Source organism: Vipera ursinii, assembly GCF_947247035.1.
Source record: "Vipera ursinii genome assembly, chromosome: 4".
NCBI classification, from domain to species: domain Eukaryota; kingdom Metazoa; phylum Chordata; class Lepidosauria; order Squamata; family Viperidae; genus Vipera; species Vipera ursinii.
Window position 1 is genome coordinate 26,273,980 of NC_139514.1, and position 18,080 is coordinate 26,292,059.

General features: G+C 37.5%; 2 protein-coding genes across 2 annotated transcripts in view; one reads left to right on the top strand and one right to left on the bottom strand.

Annotated features, from left to right (window-relative positions):
• ARHGAP31 (Rho GTPase activating protein 31) overlaps positions 1–13,131 on the top strand; it is a gene marked incomplete at its 5' end in the record, with an annotated part of 99,993 nt that extends 86,862 nt beyond the window's left edge. Inside the window, 3 exons of the mRNA XM_083361882.1 lie at positions 1,662–2,282; positions 5,954–6,237; positions 9,617–13,131. Of these exons, the coding sequence (XP_083218008.1) occupies positions 1,662–2,282; positions 5,954–6,237; positions 9,617–12,031 (3,320 nt within the window). The 3' untranslated portion in view covers positions 12,032–13,131. The remainder of the gene's footprint in view (positions 1–1,661; positions 2,283–5,953; positions 6,238–9,616) is intronic.
• The window catches only part of UPK1B (uroplakin 1B), a 62,417-nt gene that overhangs the window by 5,053 nt on the left and 39,284 nt on the right, over positions 1–18,080 (bottom strand). The gene's annotated exons all lie outside the window — the stretch shown is intronic.

Sequence of the window (18,080 nt, forward strand, 5' to 3'; positions counted from 1 at the left end):
TACCCCAATTTTCTCTTTTACTGAATATACTTTTCCCTATCTCTATTTCCAAATAGACAGTAGATGGAATCCATGACTGGGATACAGAATACAGATCTGCAGATACCAAAGGAGATCATGATGACTGCTTTTGAAATTATAATTGTAAACGGGGAGAGCTTAGTGGTCTAATAGAAAATTGAATCTTGCCTAGCAAATAGTGTACAAGGAAAAAGCTCTCTTTAAGTCAGCCTGACTACTCTCAATAAAGTGTTTACCACAAGATTATAGCATTTGTGAGCTGGCACAAGTGATAACTGTAATGTATTGGGCTTGATTGTTACACCACGTGGTAAGCTGGAGCTAGCTAACGGCTCCCAGCACCTCAGACACCCCGTCTCCAGTGCTGCTATTGGCTGCCCCTAGGTGGCAATAGGTTGCTTTAAACCTATTGGCTGCCACCTAGGGGCCAGACTATAAATTGCTGCAGCTGCAGCCCAATCCTATAGTTCAGATCCTGCAAGCAAATAAACATGTTCATTGCTGAACTCACTTGCCTCATCTCCATTCCTGCGCAACGAACCCAGTACACAATACTGCCGACGAAGGTGGGATCCTGCTTCTCCCTCGGAGCCAAAAGTCACTAGGGGAGAGGCAGCACACGCCTGGTGGGAAAAGCAATTCCACCCCCCTACTTCGGTCGGCTAGCAAGCCACGCTAGCGACCACGGGCTCAGAGGACCAGTCCCTGAGCAACGGAGAGGCAGGATTCGAAGATGCAGAAGCCAGCCGTGAAGACCAGCAGAATGCCCAAGGTCAGAAGGCTACGTGAATTCGACATCAAGAAACCAGAAGGATGGCCCTCATACCTGTCCCAGGTCAAAAACTACCTTTGGGCAAAACAGGTTGCAGAGGATGGACTGAAGGCCGCCACTCTGCTCTGTGTGTGCAGCCCAGCAACGTTCGATCTGGCCGAAAACCTGTTCGTGCCCATGCCGCTGGAATCCATCTCCTCGTCTCCATTCTTGCACAACGAACCCAGTACACAATAATAACCATACATCATAATTTCACAATGCAAACTTTGTCATTTATGTACTTGTGTTTGATACATTGATGCAAATATGAAAGGCCAGAATTTTCATCATGATGTTGCAACACAATTCTCATCATTTTTTTCCTCATTATGTACCAGGTGTTTATGTAAAAGATGTCCTGAAAGTTGGTTTTTTCTGGGCCATTATAAAGATGGAACAGACTTTTGAAGGGCATATTAATCTCTCTGTGCACTTTAAAAGAAATAGAGAATAGGACTGAAGAATTCTATCTGGCCAAGAATTCAAACTAGCCTAGAATGAATATTCATGTAGTCCTCAGATAACTTCCAGATGTCCATTTTGATCCCAAAGTTGCACCATAATTTGTGGTATTAATTTTACTCCAAAGAAGCAAAATAGTATCAATGTACCATTATTTTTTTTCTTTTAAAGTCCTTTTAGATTCTTCTTTCCCTGGTCCATAAATATGAGTGAGTCACTGCGTCACCAGACATGTGTCTGTGGCCATTCAAGATTAAAACAAAAAAGAAATTAATAAACAATGTATAATCCAGGCCAAAAAAAGATTGTTGATCTATGAGAGACCAGATTGGCAAAATTCATCTTTGTTTTCTTCTTTCCTTAGGAGAGGATGAAAAAAGTCATTTCAAGCGCACAGTCATGACCGGAGGGTTTTTTGTCCCAGTGATGAAACCACAAGTGGGGGGACCTAGCAGCTCATTTGACCTCAGCAAACAGGACACAGAGTGGGATCTCAAAGGTGCCATGAAAGGAGCAGAGGGAGGAGCAGAGGACAATGCAGAGAACCATATTCCGCGGCCAACCCAAATGAAACCACTTCCTGAGCAACTGAAGGTATTCCGCCCTATTGAAGACCCTGAGAATGAGCAAACGTCCCCAAAGATGTGCCGTATGTTCTATACTTCAAATGATGGGACACCCAATTTGGGATTCCATGGGACACTATTCCCCCTGGAAGCATCTCCCCGTCACCAACATAAAGCCTTGAATATCTCAGAGCCCTTTGCTGTCTCGGTGCCCCTTCGAGTATCTGCAGTCATCAGTATCAACAGTACACCTTGTCGCGTGCCTGTTAAAGACAAAGCAGCTTTCTCTGGACTTCAAGATTGTTCTTTTCTGGGAAAAGAAAGTGCTGTCTCTCCAGTCCCTGAAGATGACAACCATGACCAATTAGTGCATATCACAGTCAAGGAAGAAAAGAAGTCTGAGTCCAAATCCATAACAGGTAAGCTTAGAATAAGGATTGATGATGTTCATGGAGATGTTGAACAGCTTATCTCTAGCATGGCAAATGGTCAGAAGTATGAGATTTATAATCCAAAAACATTTGGTAACAGTTGTGCACCCTGACTTAGAAAAAAAATGTAGTAATTTGTTTACAACAGAGACCCCCAACATGGATAATAGAAAATATTTGAAATATTGAGAGCAAAATATTTGTCATGTGTGATTTTTCACAACATTGCTTTCTTGGTGGGAGCATGCCAATAAAAAGTGCCGGTTTACCTGAGTACCTATTGCTCTCTCTGTCTGTCCATTCCTTTATTTTTTATTTTTTTGCTAGTGAAAACTTAGATATATTTATAGTGGTAAAAAACCACCCACTAAAATTGGCAAAAGAAAAGCTAATTAAGAGAAAAAACAATCCTTGTCATAATTATCAATAGCAATTTAAAATTGATATACTCCTTCAAGCTTGTTAAATCACAGAGCAATGCATTTGACATCTTAGCATTTTTATAATATAGAGACGTATTAAAATAATAGATATCAATCTCATATCCTGGCTCTGTTCTTTAAAATCAGAAAAGTAAGGTAATTTTTTCCAGTTACATAAAATTGTTAAAAATATCCTAAAGGAACAGAGTGCCTTTAGGAACACATGGGTGATCCCAAAGCCTGAGGATGTTATGAAAAGCTTGCCTGCAGTGATACAGCTGGAGTGATCTTTTTACTTAGTTATTAATGGAACAAAAGGGAAGTCTCAGTAGTAGACTGAAATTAACTGTCAAATAAGTTATTACATGTACTTGGAAGAACATGAACACAAAAGCAAATTTTAGAAAGGGTCAGTTGAGACACGAAAGCTCCTGGCAAGTAATGGGTTAAGCTTCCCAAATTGCTTTCCTCTCTAAATCTCTTTTCATTTAAAATCTAATAAAAAATCAGAGTGTCACATTTTATATGTCTATTTTATATATCTAGATTTCCTCTTAAATCAGATTACTGCAATATTCTGAAGTAGATGCTGGCAACACAGTTTCCAAGAGTTCCAGGGCATCTATTACATTCTAAAATATCTATAATGATTTGCCAAATAAATGAAATAATGTTTTTGAATAATTAAATGGCCAGTTTTCAAAGATTCTGGTGTTCAGAGATCTCATGGCCAGTTTTCAGAGATTCTGGGGTGAGATCTCATTAAATTCTAGACTTCTTTTGTAGGTGTCACAAGAACCCAGTGTGAGGTTGCAAAGATAATGATCTCATGAAAATGTACGCAATCAAAATATTTATGCCATCACTGAAGTTAAAAGTCAAAACTGTTAAAAACTCTATACATAGAGATGTTGGAATATGAAGGATCATGACTCCTTGCCAAAGCATACACTCTATATATGTAAAAGAACCCAGATTCAGTATGTGCCACTTCCAGTTAGAGATGGCAATAATGTTAAATGTATGAAAAATAATTATTGGCAAAATGTAGCTAGTTTCATGTATCTGTAGAATGTTCAGATCAGGGGCACACCAGTATATACTGTAGAGAAGAAATCCTGGCTTATTACATATAATTATGCTGCCAAGCATACTTAGAGGGCATTGTTCATCTCACAGCTGTATAACAGTTCAGGCACAGTTGCCTTCAAATTATCTGTCCTTAAGATAAACTCAAATTGAGAAGTGCATAAATCCAGTAACAAAATAAAGATGGCTTCCATTCATAACCAGGATAGAAAATCATTTTCATTTTAAAAACCAGACATATATATCTGTTTGGAAGGTTCCTTTTCAGGCTGTTTTTCTTTCTGTTGTCCAAAGAAAAAGCATGCTAAAGCATAGATTTGAACATTTCCATTTGCTGTTCTATGCAGATTCAATCTGAAGAAAGTTGTCTGATTATTTCACTAAATTCCATAAATGCATGGACATTCATTATTGTAGACGTGGTTGAATACTGCCACATTTTAAAAGAGATGGGGTGTATCTAAGCTTATTGAAATTAGGGTTAACTCTGTGTTGGTGTGTAGCCAGACACTTCCAGAAATCTCTGGAAAACTTGGGGCTGTGATAATTTATGTCTGCACAAGGTGGTTTTATTACTTATTATCACATGGGTCTTTAATCAACCTCTTGAAAGACTTTAACCACAGCTGATTTAGTTATCATGAAGAGGCTTTTTGATCTGCCAAGATAAAACATATCCATTCATGACAGTATAGTAGGGCTTCTATCTTTTAAATTTTTTTAATGAAAGTTTTACAATGCATATAAAAATAACAGAAACTAATAACAGAAACGATAAAGAAAACAGAAAGAAAATAGCAATAAAACAGAAAGAAGATTCCAATTTATTTGCATCAAATAGCAATTAAATTGCAAAATTCACCCTTATTCTATTATTACAAAACAGCTCACTTTTTTCTATTATCCAGGGTTTTTTCATCAAAATCACAAATCCTAAGGACATTTTTTCTGTTTCATGCAAAAAGTCCATAGGTTTCCAGTCAGCCAAAATGTAGACATTGTTTTTTTCTCTAATCAAAGAGATTAATGTAACCATCTCCACTAGTTCCATATTCACCAAGCATTTCTCCATTTTAGCTTGTGTCAATCGTTTCTACTTTTGAGTATAAATAATCTCACTGAAATTGTCATATATAAAAACAAAGTTCTACAACTTTTTCCCCAGTTGCTTTTCCATTAGTTACCAAATGAAAAGTCTCTGATTTCAGTTGTACTTTAATTTAAAATCTTCTGAATTAATCCATGTATTTGTATCAAAAATGTTTTGGCTTTCTTACATATCCACTAAGCAAGGTAAAATCTCCCTTCTTGTTCATATTTCCAACAAAGGTTTGAAAAACCTTTATACATTCTAGATAATTTATCTGGTGAGAAATATAAATGATACATCATTTTATAAAAAGTTAGGTTTGATATTAGAATGTAAGGTGAATTTCGGTCCTTTCAGCCACATATTTCCCTATAGTTCAATTGTATCTTATAGTTATTTTTTTTACTTATTTTATTATACATTCTTTTAACTTGCTCTACTGTTTCATATTTCAGCAAAAATTTCAGAAATGACATGTTCATCAGAAAAGGCAGCTTACTATAGCTTTCAGCCCAGATAGGATTACCCAGCAGTTTGAAATTGCCATCCCAGTATGATGCTATATGCCAGACATGTCAAACACAAGGCCCGGGGGCCAGATCTGGCCCACGAAGTGGTTCCATGCGGCCCGCGAAGCCATCCTGGAAACAGTGAGGGAACGGCCCCCACTGCCTTGGCCCTGGCCCAGAGACCCTCCTTCTGCCAGAGACCCTCAGATCTGTCCCACTCCTGCCCAGACCCCCCTTAGGCTCCCTTGACGCGAACAATGTAGAGCTGGCCATGCCCACCCAGTAGGCCATACGCACTCTAGCCACGCCCCACCAGTAGGCCACGCCCACCCTGGCCATACCCACCCAGCCCCCTGAGGGCAACCACAATGCTGATGCGGCCCTCAATGAAATTGTGTTTGACACCCCTGCTATATGCAGTCAGTCTCCTATTGAGGAAGGTTGATTTAGAATAAGTTGGCCTTTAATTATACAGTTTCTTCGTCTTCTTTTGATTGTTTTGTTTTCTTCTTATAAGATTTGTATATCTGCCTTTTGTTTTTTATATAGACTCTACTATTGAGAAAATTGCCATTGTTAAGAAGCTGGAAAGTGTCTCTCAAGCAACAGTCAATACTCAGGAGACAATGAGTGGTGGCAACAACGGCAGCCAACCTTTAAAAGATAAGCTCCCCCTGGAACAGAACCCCCTGGTTATGATCTCTGCAAGCCAGCAGCAGACAGATAAAGCAAGCCAAGACCAGTTTGGGGTTAAGGACATATCAGATCAAATTTGCTGGCCAGCCGAGCTATCGATGGATAAAACAGAAGATAAATCACATCTAAAGGAATTGGTAAGAAAAAGTATTGAAAGTCTTCTTTGGATGTTATGTTGTTTGACCGTTTTGCTATTTTATGAAAAAGACACCAACTATTCTTTTCTCAAGTATTATTGTTGATACCACCTGTAATACTGGACATTTTACACAGTGTATTCCAGATTTAAACATCTCCCAAACTGAATCAGGGTGATTTGGACATAATAAATATGTAAATTCATCCAAAGCCAATTAATTTGTTTTTGAACTATCTCTGGCTTTCACTAATGATTGTGAGTTTCATATGTATACAAACACACCGCAAGGTCTAAGAATCGATCCAAAGATAATCTAAAAAATGTATTTCCACAAAACCCAAAGAAAAGCAATCTTGTTATTCAGAAAATTTCCAGGTTCCATGGATAGGCACACCTCTACCCTACTTCTAACTTTCTTCACATTTGTCCATTAAAAGATAGATATGTATTGTTCTGATTTTCATCTCAGAAGGGTAAATAAAATCTCTGAAAATATTATTCAATTCCACAGATAAATACATTAGTCACTAGAGTGCCCTCCATAACACTGTTTTTTTTACAAGAAACCTCTGGACTCTTTTATTCTTTTAATTCAGCTGCCTTCATCTTCTAATAAACTTCAACTTCAACAAATTTTCATCCAATTAACTGAACATTAAACAAAATAAACCCTACAGCTGTTTGTTCAATTTTAGTAATAGCCAAGAGGGGATTCCAATTTCAGATCCAAATTCAATTCAGTCCCCAAAAACAATTGAGGCATTCTAAATCAAGTAGACTAGAACTATTTAGGGGGGGAATCAAAGTTCGCCTTGCTTCCTTTGATTAAAAAAGTCCCACAAAACTTTTTTCTTCTTCTTTGCCCAGAAATGTGGCCATTGCCAAATGTTAAAGCCACCACACCAAAGTTATGGTTCTGATCCCAATTTTATGTTCCCTGCAAATAGATTTATCACTACTAAACAACTAATTCATACTAGTTTTTCTGAATTGGATTTCCTTTGGGACTCTTTTCAGGATTATTTGGAAACTTCAGTTAAATTAAAATAGAACTGTAAAATTGGACTGGCTAGTATGAACCCTTGATTCCATTTCATTGACTACAGGTTCATTTCTAGGTTTAAGTCAAGGCTGCTGAGCTGACTTTTAAAGCAGTGAATGGCTTGAAAACAAATATCTCAAAGGAAGAGCCTTCCCTGATGTGTCTGTCAATCTTTCAAATTTGTCATTCAGGATTTTTGCCAAGATGAGTGAGCTTGGTTAGCCACAAAGTAGAGGTCTTTTGTCTCTTTTCAGGGAGGCACATATGAACCTCCCTTAATTTACTGTCAAGGTCAAAACATTCCTCTTTATTAAAAATGTAAAAAATAATGTAAATATCTATAATGTATATATGTATTTTTATATTTATATCGATATCTAGTGTAAAACTTCTATAACTTGCAGTAAGTGAGCCTTTTTAGTATCGCTACAGTGCTACTTATTAATTGTACCCTAACTAATTTTACATTTTTAATAGCAGCATAATCTGTCATGAAAATACCGGTTATGAATGGATTGAAGTAAAATAAATAACTGAAAAATCAGTATTCATAGCTGATTTTCAGATACCCACACTTGCCCCAAATTCTTCAGCCTATTGACCCCCTTCATGAAACTTCATATTGCTCATTGATCTCCAAACATGTATTTTATGAAAATAATTTAATAAATACTATTTTATCTAATAACACTATGAATAATAACAATGAAAATGGATAGTCCCATCAATCCTGGGGACGGAGGGTTAATATTCAGCACTTTGAAGAACCCTGGCCTAACAGTTTTGTTTCTTCTCCTCCAAGTCAGCATTGACTCTTGGCAACTGCCTGGGCAATTGCCTCTAGCTTTCTTGGCAAAATTTCGGAAGTGATTTGCCAGACCTTTGGAACCGCTTACCGGTTGAGCTCCAGATGGCCCCCGACCTTCGCTCCTTCCGGCGCGATCTCAAAACCTTCTTTTTCGAACAAGCTGGCCTGGTCTGACGGGATGGGGTTGGGTTTTTATAAATAGTTTTAATTTTAATATGTATTAATTTTATGGGCATAATGGTTTAATGGCTTTTTAATTTTTGTATTCTGTTTTTTATTATGTATTGCCCTGTTCACCGCCCTGAGTCCTTCGGGAGAAGGGCGGTATACAAATTAAATTATTAAATAAAATTAAATTAAATTGCCTCCTTCCTAGGACTAAGTGAGAGTGATTGACCCTCAGCTGGCTTTGTATCCCTAATGTGGGATTAGAACTGATGATTTCCCAATTTCTAACCTGGTGTCTCACCACTACACTGATCTGGCTGTTTGGCCTAACAGTAGACTGAAATTATCCTGTTGGGAAGCTAGTTGATGTAATTCTGCATTTGCCATAGTGTGATCTGTACAGGAGACCGCAGTAATAAAATATTGCAAAATATTGTTCCTATTCATAGATCATCTGCAGACTACTCCATTTTATTTCCCTGATCATTTTTAGCTCTTAAAATACCCATCTGCTACAGAGCTACAGTTGAAAATGGTTGTCTTCCTGCTGTCGTATATGTGAGCTTACTAGATGCATCAGTTAGGTTATTCTGTGACACAGAATGCTGGAATAAAAAGATCTTTGGCTTGTTCAAAAAAAGTCTCATGTATATGTTCTTAGCCTGTTTCTAATTTCATACTTATCAAGATTAGAACTATGTTAGGGTGTCGCATTTTATTAACTTTTGGCACTATAATCCTCAAACTTGATCTTCACATTGACTTTGAGGGAGGGGCCATTATGGAGTTTCAGATTATGTAAATCCAAATCCACTGAAAATATTATAGTTGATTGAAATAGTATATTAGTTACTGATTAGTTTTCAAATATGTGCCTCATTTTTAACATTTGGTTTCTACAAAGCAGGATGGACAAATAGCAAGATTTCTGTCTTCAGTGGAGGAAAATGTCATTTTAGCATTAATTATTTAATAGAATTAGAATGCATATGGTTTTTAATAGAAAAGGATAATGGAAGATCTGGAAGAATTTTTCATTCTTTCAATAGGACATATGCTTAGCCGTTATTCTAAAACTTCTATGTAGTTGTCCCAAAGGTGCTTTTTCACAAGGCAACTGGACTTTCTTGTTTTTTCTTTGAAGACGTTCCACTTCTCATCCAAGAAGCTTCTTGGATAAGAAGTGAAATGTCTTCAAAGAAAAACAAGAAAGTCCAGTTGCCTTGTGAAAAAGCACCTTTGGGATAACTATGACCTGGGTGACTGGGAATCTCCATAGACATGCTCTATAGTTGATTTTAAAAAGGGCCACAACTTATAAAAAGCAGTTATATGATCTAGATGGTTTCTCTTTTTCAGGTGGTTGATGATCATTCCAACACCATGATGAAACCACAGTGGCCAGATATTCAACAAGAGCTGAAAATTGTTGAGTCTGAAGAGGAGTTTTCATTTACTAGAAGTACTCTAAAGACAGATGAACAACAGCAGGAGTTTAAACCAAGTCTTACATCTATTGTATCTTCAGAAGCCAAGAGTTTAGTGTGTAGTTCTCTTGTGCTACCAACCCCTACCAAAGAGGAAAACCTAACTGGAGATCCATTGGCTATATCTGACATTCCTTCCAAAGAATCAAAAGATGTACAACTTTGCGAATCTGAGCCATTCAGAAAGCAGAGTAATATTTCTTTCACCTCAGTGAAACTGCAAAATATTCCATGTTCAAAAAATTGTCTACAAGATGATAACACTAAAAATGACCTTCCATCTCAATCCCAAAACTGGAAGTTTCCATCAGAACTAAAAGAAAACATAGCTTTTTCAACAGACAAGTCATCATATTCCAAAGAAAATAATTTAGACCAGCCAGAATGTGAAAGTAAGAACTGGCTTCTTCAAAAGGAGAAAAAAGTTGAAACAACAACCCAGTTAGAAAAAAATACTGACACAAATTCAGAGAGAGATCTGGCCAGTTCAAAGATTCAATGTGGAGCTGAAGTCCCATGGGTCAAAGAGGGCAGAATGAGTGATCGAAACTCTGTTAATCAAAAGGAGGAAGATACATGGAGTAACCATGTCCATAGTTTAGAATTGCTAGAGCCATGGGAAGATCATCAGTGGGTCACCAGTCCCCTTCATTCTCCTACCTTGAAAGAAACTCAAGGAAAGGCACTTCAGGAGTTTCAGCCCCAGAACCAAGGAATGGCCCAAAGCCATTTCAAGAAACCATGTTTCAGTCGTAGCTTTTCCTTAGACAGCAAAGATTTTTTAAAAGCTCATTGGGCTATAGAAATACCTTTAGCAAATGCAAATGAGGAACAGCTTTGTGGTGACCTAGAACAAGGAATGAAGGAATATTCACCAGGACAATGGAAAAAAAGTCTTCAGAAAGCTGAAACCTGGCTGAATTGTTTAAAGGAAACTTCAAACTCACATGAAACAAACATGAAATATCTAAGTCGTGAAGCAGGGTTTGCAGCAATAGAGTTGCCTTCTGGTCTTGAAGGATTGCCTAGTGTTGCCTGTAAAACATTGGTTGAGAAGAATGTGCCTAAAGATGAAAAAAACCAAGAAAACATGAAGCTAGATTCTCCTTTGTCACAATTTAATACTGAGATCAGTTTATTAAATTCAAACTGCACAGGAAAGCAGGCAATTAATATTCAACCGAATGACAGACCTGGAGTTCCTGTCATGAAAGGACCATATTGTACTAAAGAGCTGCAGGTCAATAAAGGTGAAGACATTCCATGTAAAGGAAAGCCAAGACCCTCTTCTCTCAACCTGGATTCTGTCCTTCCACTTGCCAGCCTTTTTAATTTTGACAACTTGTCTTTCCCCTCTTCACCCAGGCACTTTCTCTGTGGGCAGAAGGAAACTAAATCTAGTGATTCTGCACCATCCCTTTCTGTTGCTTGTCCAAGTGAAAATAAAGGTGACCTTTGGGGATCACACTTTGATCCTCAAGACTTAGACTTAGAATACATAATGATGTCTCATGCTACCACTGGTCGTCGTAATTCTGCCCCTGTAAGTGTTTCAGCAGTAAGAACATCTTTCATGGTTAAGATGTGTCAGGCTCGAGCTGTGCCAGTGATTCCACCAAAGATTCAATATACCCAAGTTCCCCAGCCTTTGCAGGCACAAAACCCCAACTGCAGAATCTCACTGGCATCAGAGAATAAAGAAGCAGAAGTCAAGAAAAGTCTAATCAAGCCAATTCAAAATGCTCAGGGTCAGCTGCAAATCCCAAAGGATCCACCACTCGATGGGATGGGAAAAGAAAACAACAGTACATTCATTTTGGATTCAGCTGCAGCTAGAAAAGCAGAACCATCTTTTTCCAATCATAATAATACTCAGGATGTACCTGTTCTTCGGCGAAAGAGAACCTCTGAAGGAGAAACTACTGGAGATACTCCACAGTCCTCAAAAATGGAGAGGCCATCTGGGGTTTCAAAGCCTTCTTACAGATCTAGACCAGGAAGACCTCAGAGCCTTATTCTATTTAGTCCTCCCTTTCCTATCATGGACCATCCCTCTTCTGCAGACTCTAGAGTATTGTTATCTCCCATAAGAAGCCCTACACAGACCTCTTCTCCAAGTCCAATTTCCAATGATTTATTAGGACCAGCCCCAGAGGGTGTCACTCTTCGTAACAAGATGACTATTCCAAAGAATGGCCAAAGGCTAGAGACATCTACAAGTTGCTTTTACCAACCACAGAGAAGGTCTGTAATTCTGGATGGAAGAAGCGGGCGTCAGATAGAATAATGCCTTTCCATTTCTCTTCCCTGGTGGATGAGATATACTAATAACACTGAGAACTATGAATATGATGCTATTATTGCTAAATGCTTATTACTAAAACAGTAATTGTTGATTTCAACAATTATTAATTTTATATTTTGTCACATTTAATAGATGAAATTATCCCACAGGTGAAACCAATATTTTACTGGAAGGAAAGGTAGAGGTAAAAGTTGTCTAGAAATGTATTCCTTTATAAGACACTCTCATGCTTCAGCTTCCCACCAACAGATATAAATAATCTCAGCTAATGTTCCTTTCCATGATCTTGCTTATTGCCTTCCTATAATGTTGAAATGCTATGTATTTGGGATTTCAGTCCAAGTATGTATTAAGAACAGCAGACCTGCTCCATGTATCTATATACAGACCTACAACGAGCGTTGTAAAAAGAAAAATGTGCACACTGGTCTTTCAAATAAGTGGGGAGAGAGGAATGCTGATGTGTTTGAGTGAAACCTATTTTGATAAGCTATTATTATTAAAAACATCAATTATATCTTACATTTTTCTAAATGTTTGATGGACTTTAATACTGATTATAGGAAATTGTACAAATAGTCATTCAATATAAAATACCTGCTCTGTCAGTGATTGGAAGATTTAGTGATATAATAGTAGGGATAGAACTCACTCCAAATGATTTTCATCCTCCTCCAAAAGCACTAATTTGCTATCTCTGTAGCAGTGTCACTTTTGGTAGCTGCTAAATGGAGTGATAGGGCAGTCATAATAAGCTTCAATCCATTTATTAGAACATCATAGTGTACTGATGTTTATTGAAGACATTATATGATTTTCTCTACACTTGTTTGCAAATGAGACTGAATTTAAGTTGCTACTCAACTTACATAACATCAGGTCAATAAGTGGCACAAACTAAATTTCAATTAGTAAATAAATTCCAGCCCAAATGTCTGGTTGCAAGTCATTAAAGCAGAATTGGGGGCCTGAAGAATGACTTACATGTGTTAGATTTTATTTTCTCATTGATTCTCAGTATCATAGTCTAGAAGCACATTTTCAGAAAACACAGTTGAACTAGAGCTAGGGCAGAAAATATGTAGACAAGTGATGTTGTGAATGTTGGTATACATATAAAATGCTGAAATAGCATTTATTGTAATTTCACTAATATTTATTTTGATACATGTATTTCTACCTAGAATTCCAACTTTGATTTTAAGAATAGGTTGCTTCACATAACAAAATGAGTACATTTTACACTTATGAAGTCTATTATAAGTCCCTAGTTTTTTTACTTTTCAATAAAATATATGTAAGACAGTTTGAAATAATAGCAAAAGAGGACTGGCAGTTCTAAAACATTGTGGTTCTCTGTTTGTAACAGAGAAATGGGTGACACTGTCTTTATTTGCACATTGTTATTAACATAAAACCACATTTCTGATTTAATCGAAGAGAAATTCAGCTGAAGACAATTTGGATGCTATGGATTTTTAAGATTCATTTTTTGAGAATAAATCTGTTTCTCCATTTTGGGAAACATGGGTTCTGCTTTTTGCCTGCCTAGATTTGGTCAGGGCTTGGTATGCTCCTTATAAGAGTTGGCAAAGACTGTAATGCCCAAGGACAGAAGGAAGTTCACTGAGGACTGTCATTTTTGGTGGAAGAAAGAATAGGATAATGGAATGAAACAGAGTGCTGAATTAGAAGGAAAGTTGTTAATGCATTATATACCATTTCTGGGATAACAAAAATAAGTCACTTGCTCATTGAAGAAAAATTTGCAGTACTCACCTGTGGGATGGTTTGTTCTTTTGCTTAAGTAATGCCTAGGATTTGCTTTAAGCAATGTATATTCACTATTTTCCTAGTGACAGATATATTTTCTAAAAGTGTGCTATAGAAATATATTAAAATCTAAGTAAGACCTAAGAAGTTGTGCATCTCTGAATCTTGGACAAAACCAGTGTTTAGAAATTAGGCTTTGCTGTAAATTCGTCCTGTATAGGCTTCCCACACTTTTGATAAAAAAGAGCATCAATTGCTCAGTCCACTAGCCATGGAGTCTGCCCTTCCTGATCTTTTCCCCTGAAATTGTTCTTCATATCAACGCAGAATTTTACCAACTATTGTTAAGCTTATCTGAAACAGATCTCGCTGAAAAACAGCAAATCTGCCAATTATTTCATGACAATTGTCCCTGTAGTGATGGTTAAGAGTTGTTTTGATGAGATGAGAGATGTGAAGAAGAAGTTAGGAAAGTGCTTGTAGATCTTTAGCACTGTTTTGCTTCAATTTCTTGTCAGATTCAATTCATGGATGTGCATACACACACAAACAACTGTGGTGGGTCTCATTACAGGTGGGGATGAGACAGCATACAGGGCGGAGGTACAAAAACTATCCATATGGTGTAGTAACAACAACTTGCACCTGAACATCGGCAAGATGAAAAAGATGGTGCTAGACTTCTGGAGAAAAAAGGAGGAACCTGCCCCACTTTACATCGGGGAGGACTGTGTGGAGAGAGTTTCCTCCTTTAAATTTCTGGGAGTCTACCTCTGTGAAGATCTGACCTGGAAAGTTAATACAACCCATGTGGCTAGAAAGGCCCAACAGAGGCTTCACTTTCTCAGGGTCTTGCAGAAGAACAGGGTAGAACAACGGCTAATGACCCTCTTTTACTGGTCTACTATAGAAAGTGTCCTCTTGTACTGTATTGTGGTTTGGTATGCTGGTCTGACAGCCGCGGATAGGAAAGTATTACAGAGGGTAGTGAGTACAGCACAAGACATTGTGGGCTGTCCCCTGACACTATTGGATGACATCGCCAGGGCTCGTTGCCTTGGAAGAGTGAGGAAGATTCTCAGGGATGACTCACACCCTGGACGGTATCTCTTTACTCTCCTACCATCGGGTAGGAGATATAGGAGTATAGCCAGCCACACCAACAGGCTGAAAAACAGCTTTTATCCATGGGCTGTTAGGCTTTTGAATGAGAAATAACTTTTGTGAATTTTATGCAGAATTGACTTGGGAGGCCGGTGTGTGGTGTAGTTGGTTCACATGGTGTAATAAGATGGAGGGTTTGTTGTCACTGTGTGTTGGGGGATGGGAACACAAAGGGAGGCTCAGCTAATCTCAATGTACACATAGTTGTACTTTGACAATAAAGGTTCATTTCACACACAACACACACACACACACACACAAAATTTCAGTTGAGATTGGGGACATGGGCAATTCTTTAAAACTGATGGGATTCTTCTTCCATTGTGTTCTAAAAAAGGCCTAACTCTGGGGGGTTTAGGAGTGGAGGAAAAGGTAAGGGCTGAATCTGATTTTTCAGTGACATGCTGAGAACAACACTCCAGAAGTTGGATCAAGGATAAAAATAAAATAAAATTGATTCCATTGAATTCAAAAGTGGATTTGGTTAATGCTTTTTTACATGTATTAAATGAAAAAAAATGTTCCCAAGCATTTTATAATTTTCTCCCTTCTTTCATAGTATTAATTACAGCTTGCTGACAACTTTTGAAGGCTCACATCCACTGTAGTCAAAGCATTCAAGGGCCCTGTATGGCTGTAAGGTCTCAAGCTGTGCATCTTTGCTGTATATGAAAAATACTATATGCCATGTTAGATTGTTTATAACATTTTAACTGTAACTTTTTAAGATACAAGTATACTTTTTTCAAAATTTTGTTTCTGATAATCTTATTAAAACAAAACAAATTTAAACTGAGGATAAATCCCTGTTCCTTCCCATCCCTTCCTCTCCCTGAAGAAATTATGAATCAGTTTTTCTTATTGCTTTCAATTTGAGAGGGGGAACCAAGTCCATTACTGTGAGGTCTGAGCTTTGTATGAATTGTTGAATTTCATTTAATCATCATGATGAATATTGTTTTCATGGAGTGCTGCTCTTCTATTTTAGTGCTTTCATCATTTGGAAATTTTGCCAAGTCTCAACCATGAGATTAAACTGGAGTTTTTATAAAAACTAATTTGTGTCTTAGTGTTGTTTTGGCAATGTACATCTTTACTGTGCTCTAGTTGAGAACAAAAGATGTTTACTTTTGACATTTTGTTATAGGTAAAGGTAAAAGGTAAAGGTTCCCCCGCACATGCGTGCTAGTCGTTTCCAACTCTAGGGGCCGGTGCTCATCTCCGTTTCAAAGCCGAAGAGCCAGCGCTTGTCCGAGGACATCTCCGTGGTCATGTGGCCGGCATGACTAGACGCTAAAGGCGTACGGAACGCTGTTACCTTCCCACTGTAGTGGTCCCTATTTTTCTACTTGCATTTTTATGTGCTTTCGAACTGCTAGGTTGGCAGAAGCTGGGACAAGTAACAGGCGCTTACTCTGCTATGCGGCACTCGGGATTCGACCCACCAAACTGCTGACCTTCTGATCAACAAGCTCAGCGTCCTAACCCACTGTCTTCCTTATTTGATTAGCTAAACCAGAGGTGGAAAACCTGTGAACTTTCCAGATGCTTCTGAAATTTAATTTCCAAAAGACTCAATTAATATCAATCTCTGAGAAATATTGGTGAGGAATCTTTCAGCAATATGAAAGGCTATAATTTCTCCATTTTGAACATCCCCAAGCATTAAGGATGCTCATCAGCATCACAGGTGTTATTTTGCAAGATCATTGCCAACCGATCCTTTAATGAAATTGAGAGAATGTACATTGTTATAAAAATTCTATTTTTTAAAGTTAAAGAAAGCAGCATTCTTTTGAACTAAGCTGGAATGGGGAATGTCATGTTATAGCAAGTAGTACTACCTGAAATGGAATCTGTTTCTATTTAATCTGGAGAGGGTGGTGAAACTGCATGTAGAGCAGAAAATATTTGATTTTGTTTTTCATACAGTCACACAACAAAATATATTATTGTGTCATCATTAAACTGTCTTTTCAGAGGGAGAGCTTGTCCTCTGATTTGGCTTTGCCTCAGGGCTGCAAAATGAAGTCCAGTTACTAACATGACACTGTTATGTAATCAGATGGCCTTTTTGATCCATTATCCCTTTTAGAAGAACAAAATTATTTCGTTCTCATCTGAAAAATACTCTCTGGAGTAGATCTATATTCTAGGAAGTTGACTGAACTACTCCATTTAGATGGCTCATCTACCTGTGGGAAGCACTCAGAATATTAGAGATCACCCTGCATCCTTTGTAACTAGTGCAAAAGTTATACACAGACCTACAATTCTTGCTGAACTTCAGTCTTTTTCATATCTAGTAGAAGAAAATTCAATCTTCTGTGTTTCCAAAGCAACTTGCATAAATCTAACATTATATTTGGTAGCAGCTGGATCTCATATTCTCTTACAAAGCATCTATCTTGACTACTGTCACCACAAACTCATAACTCGAAGGAATTTAATTCTTTTTCTATCTCTCCTCCAGCTGCTTTCTTTTCATTTTTCAAAGTCTAAATACATTAATTGGGATCTGTTTATGTCTTTAGACATATTAAAATGAATGTATTTTGACTGATACACTGCAGTACTTAGGATGCTTAGTCTAGTATCGTACTTTTAGTAATATACTTAGCATGGCTATCTAATTAGGGAATAATGGTTTTGCTGGAATCAGATCTGGGCAATCTGCTTGTTCCCTGAATTTGATGGGATTCATGGCTTTTTCCTTATTCATGGATACCCAAAAAAGGACCCGATCTGGGAAATTGGTACTTTCACTATTATACCGAAGAAAGAATAATAGTATCAGCTACACGTTTTCTCCTTCTTTGAGAGGATGGCCAATGTATCATTTAATATTTTAAGGGGAGGTGAAATATTGCACTGAAAAGGACTATCTGTAGAGCAAAAAGGCCCATACCTCTTTAATACAAATATTATAAATAAAATGACAAAACGTCTCCTTTAATACATTGGAAACATAGTAGGACATGTACAAAACAAGTGCTCAGGACTATATTCTTGTCCTCTCTAAAATAGCGAATGTTTTGTTGTTATTCAGAACAAAATTTAGGTTATATTACTTAAAAAGAGGAAAAGCTGGTTT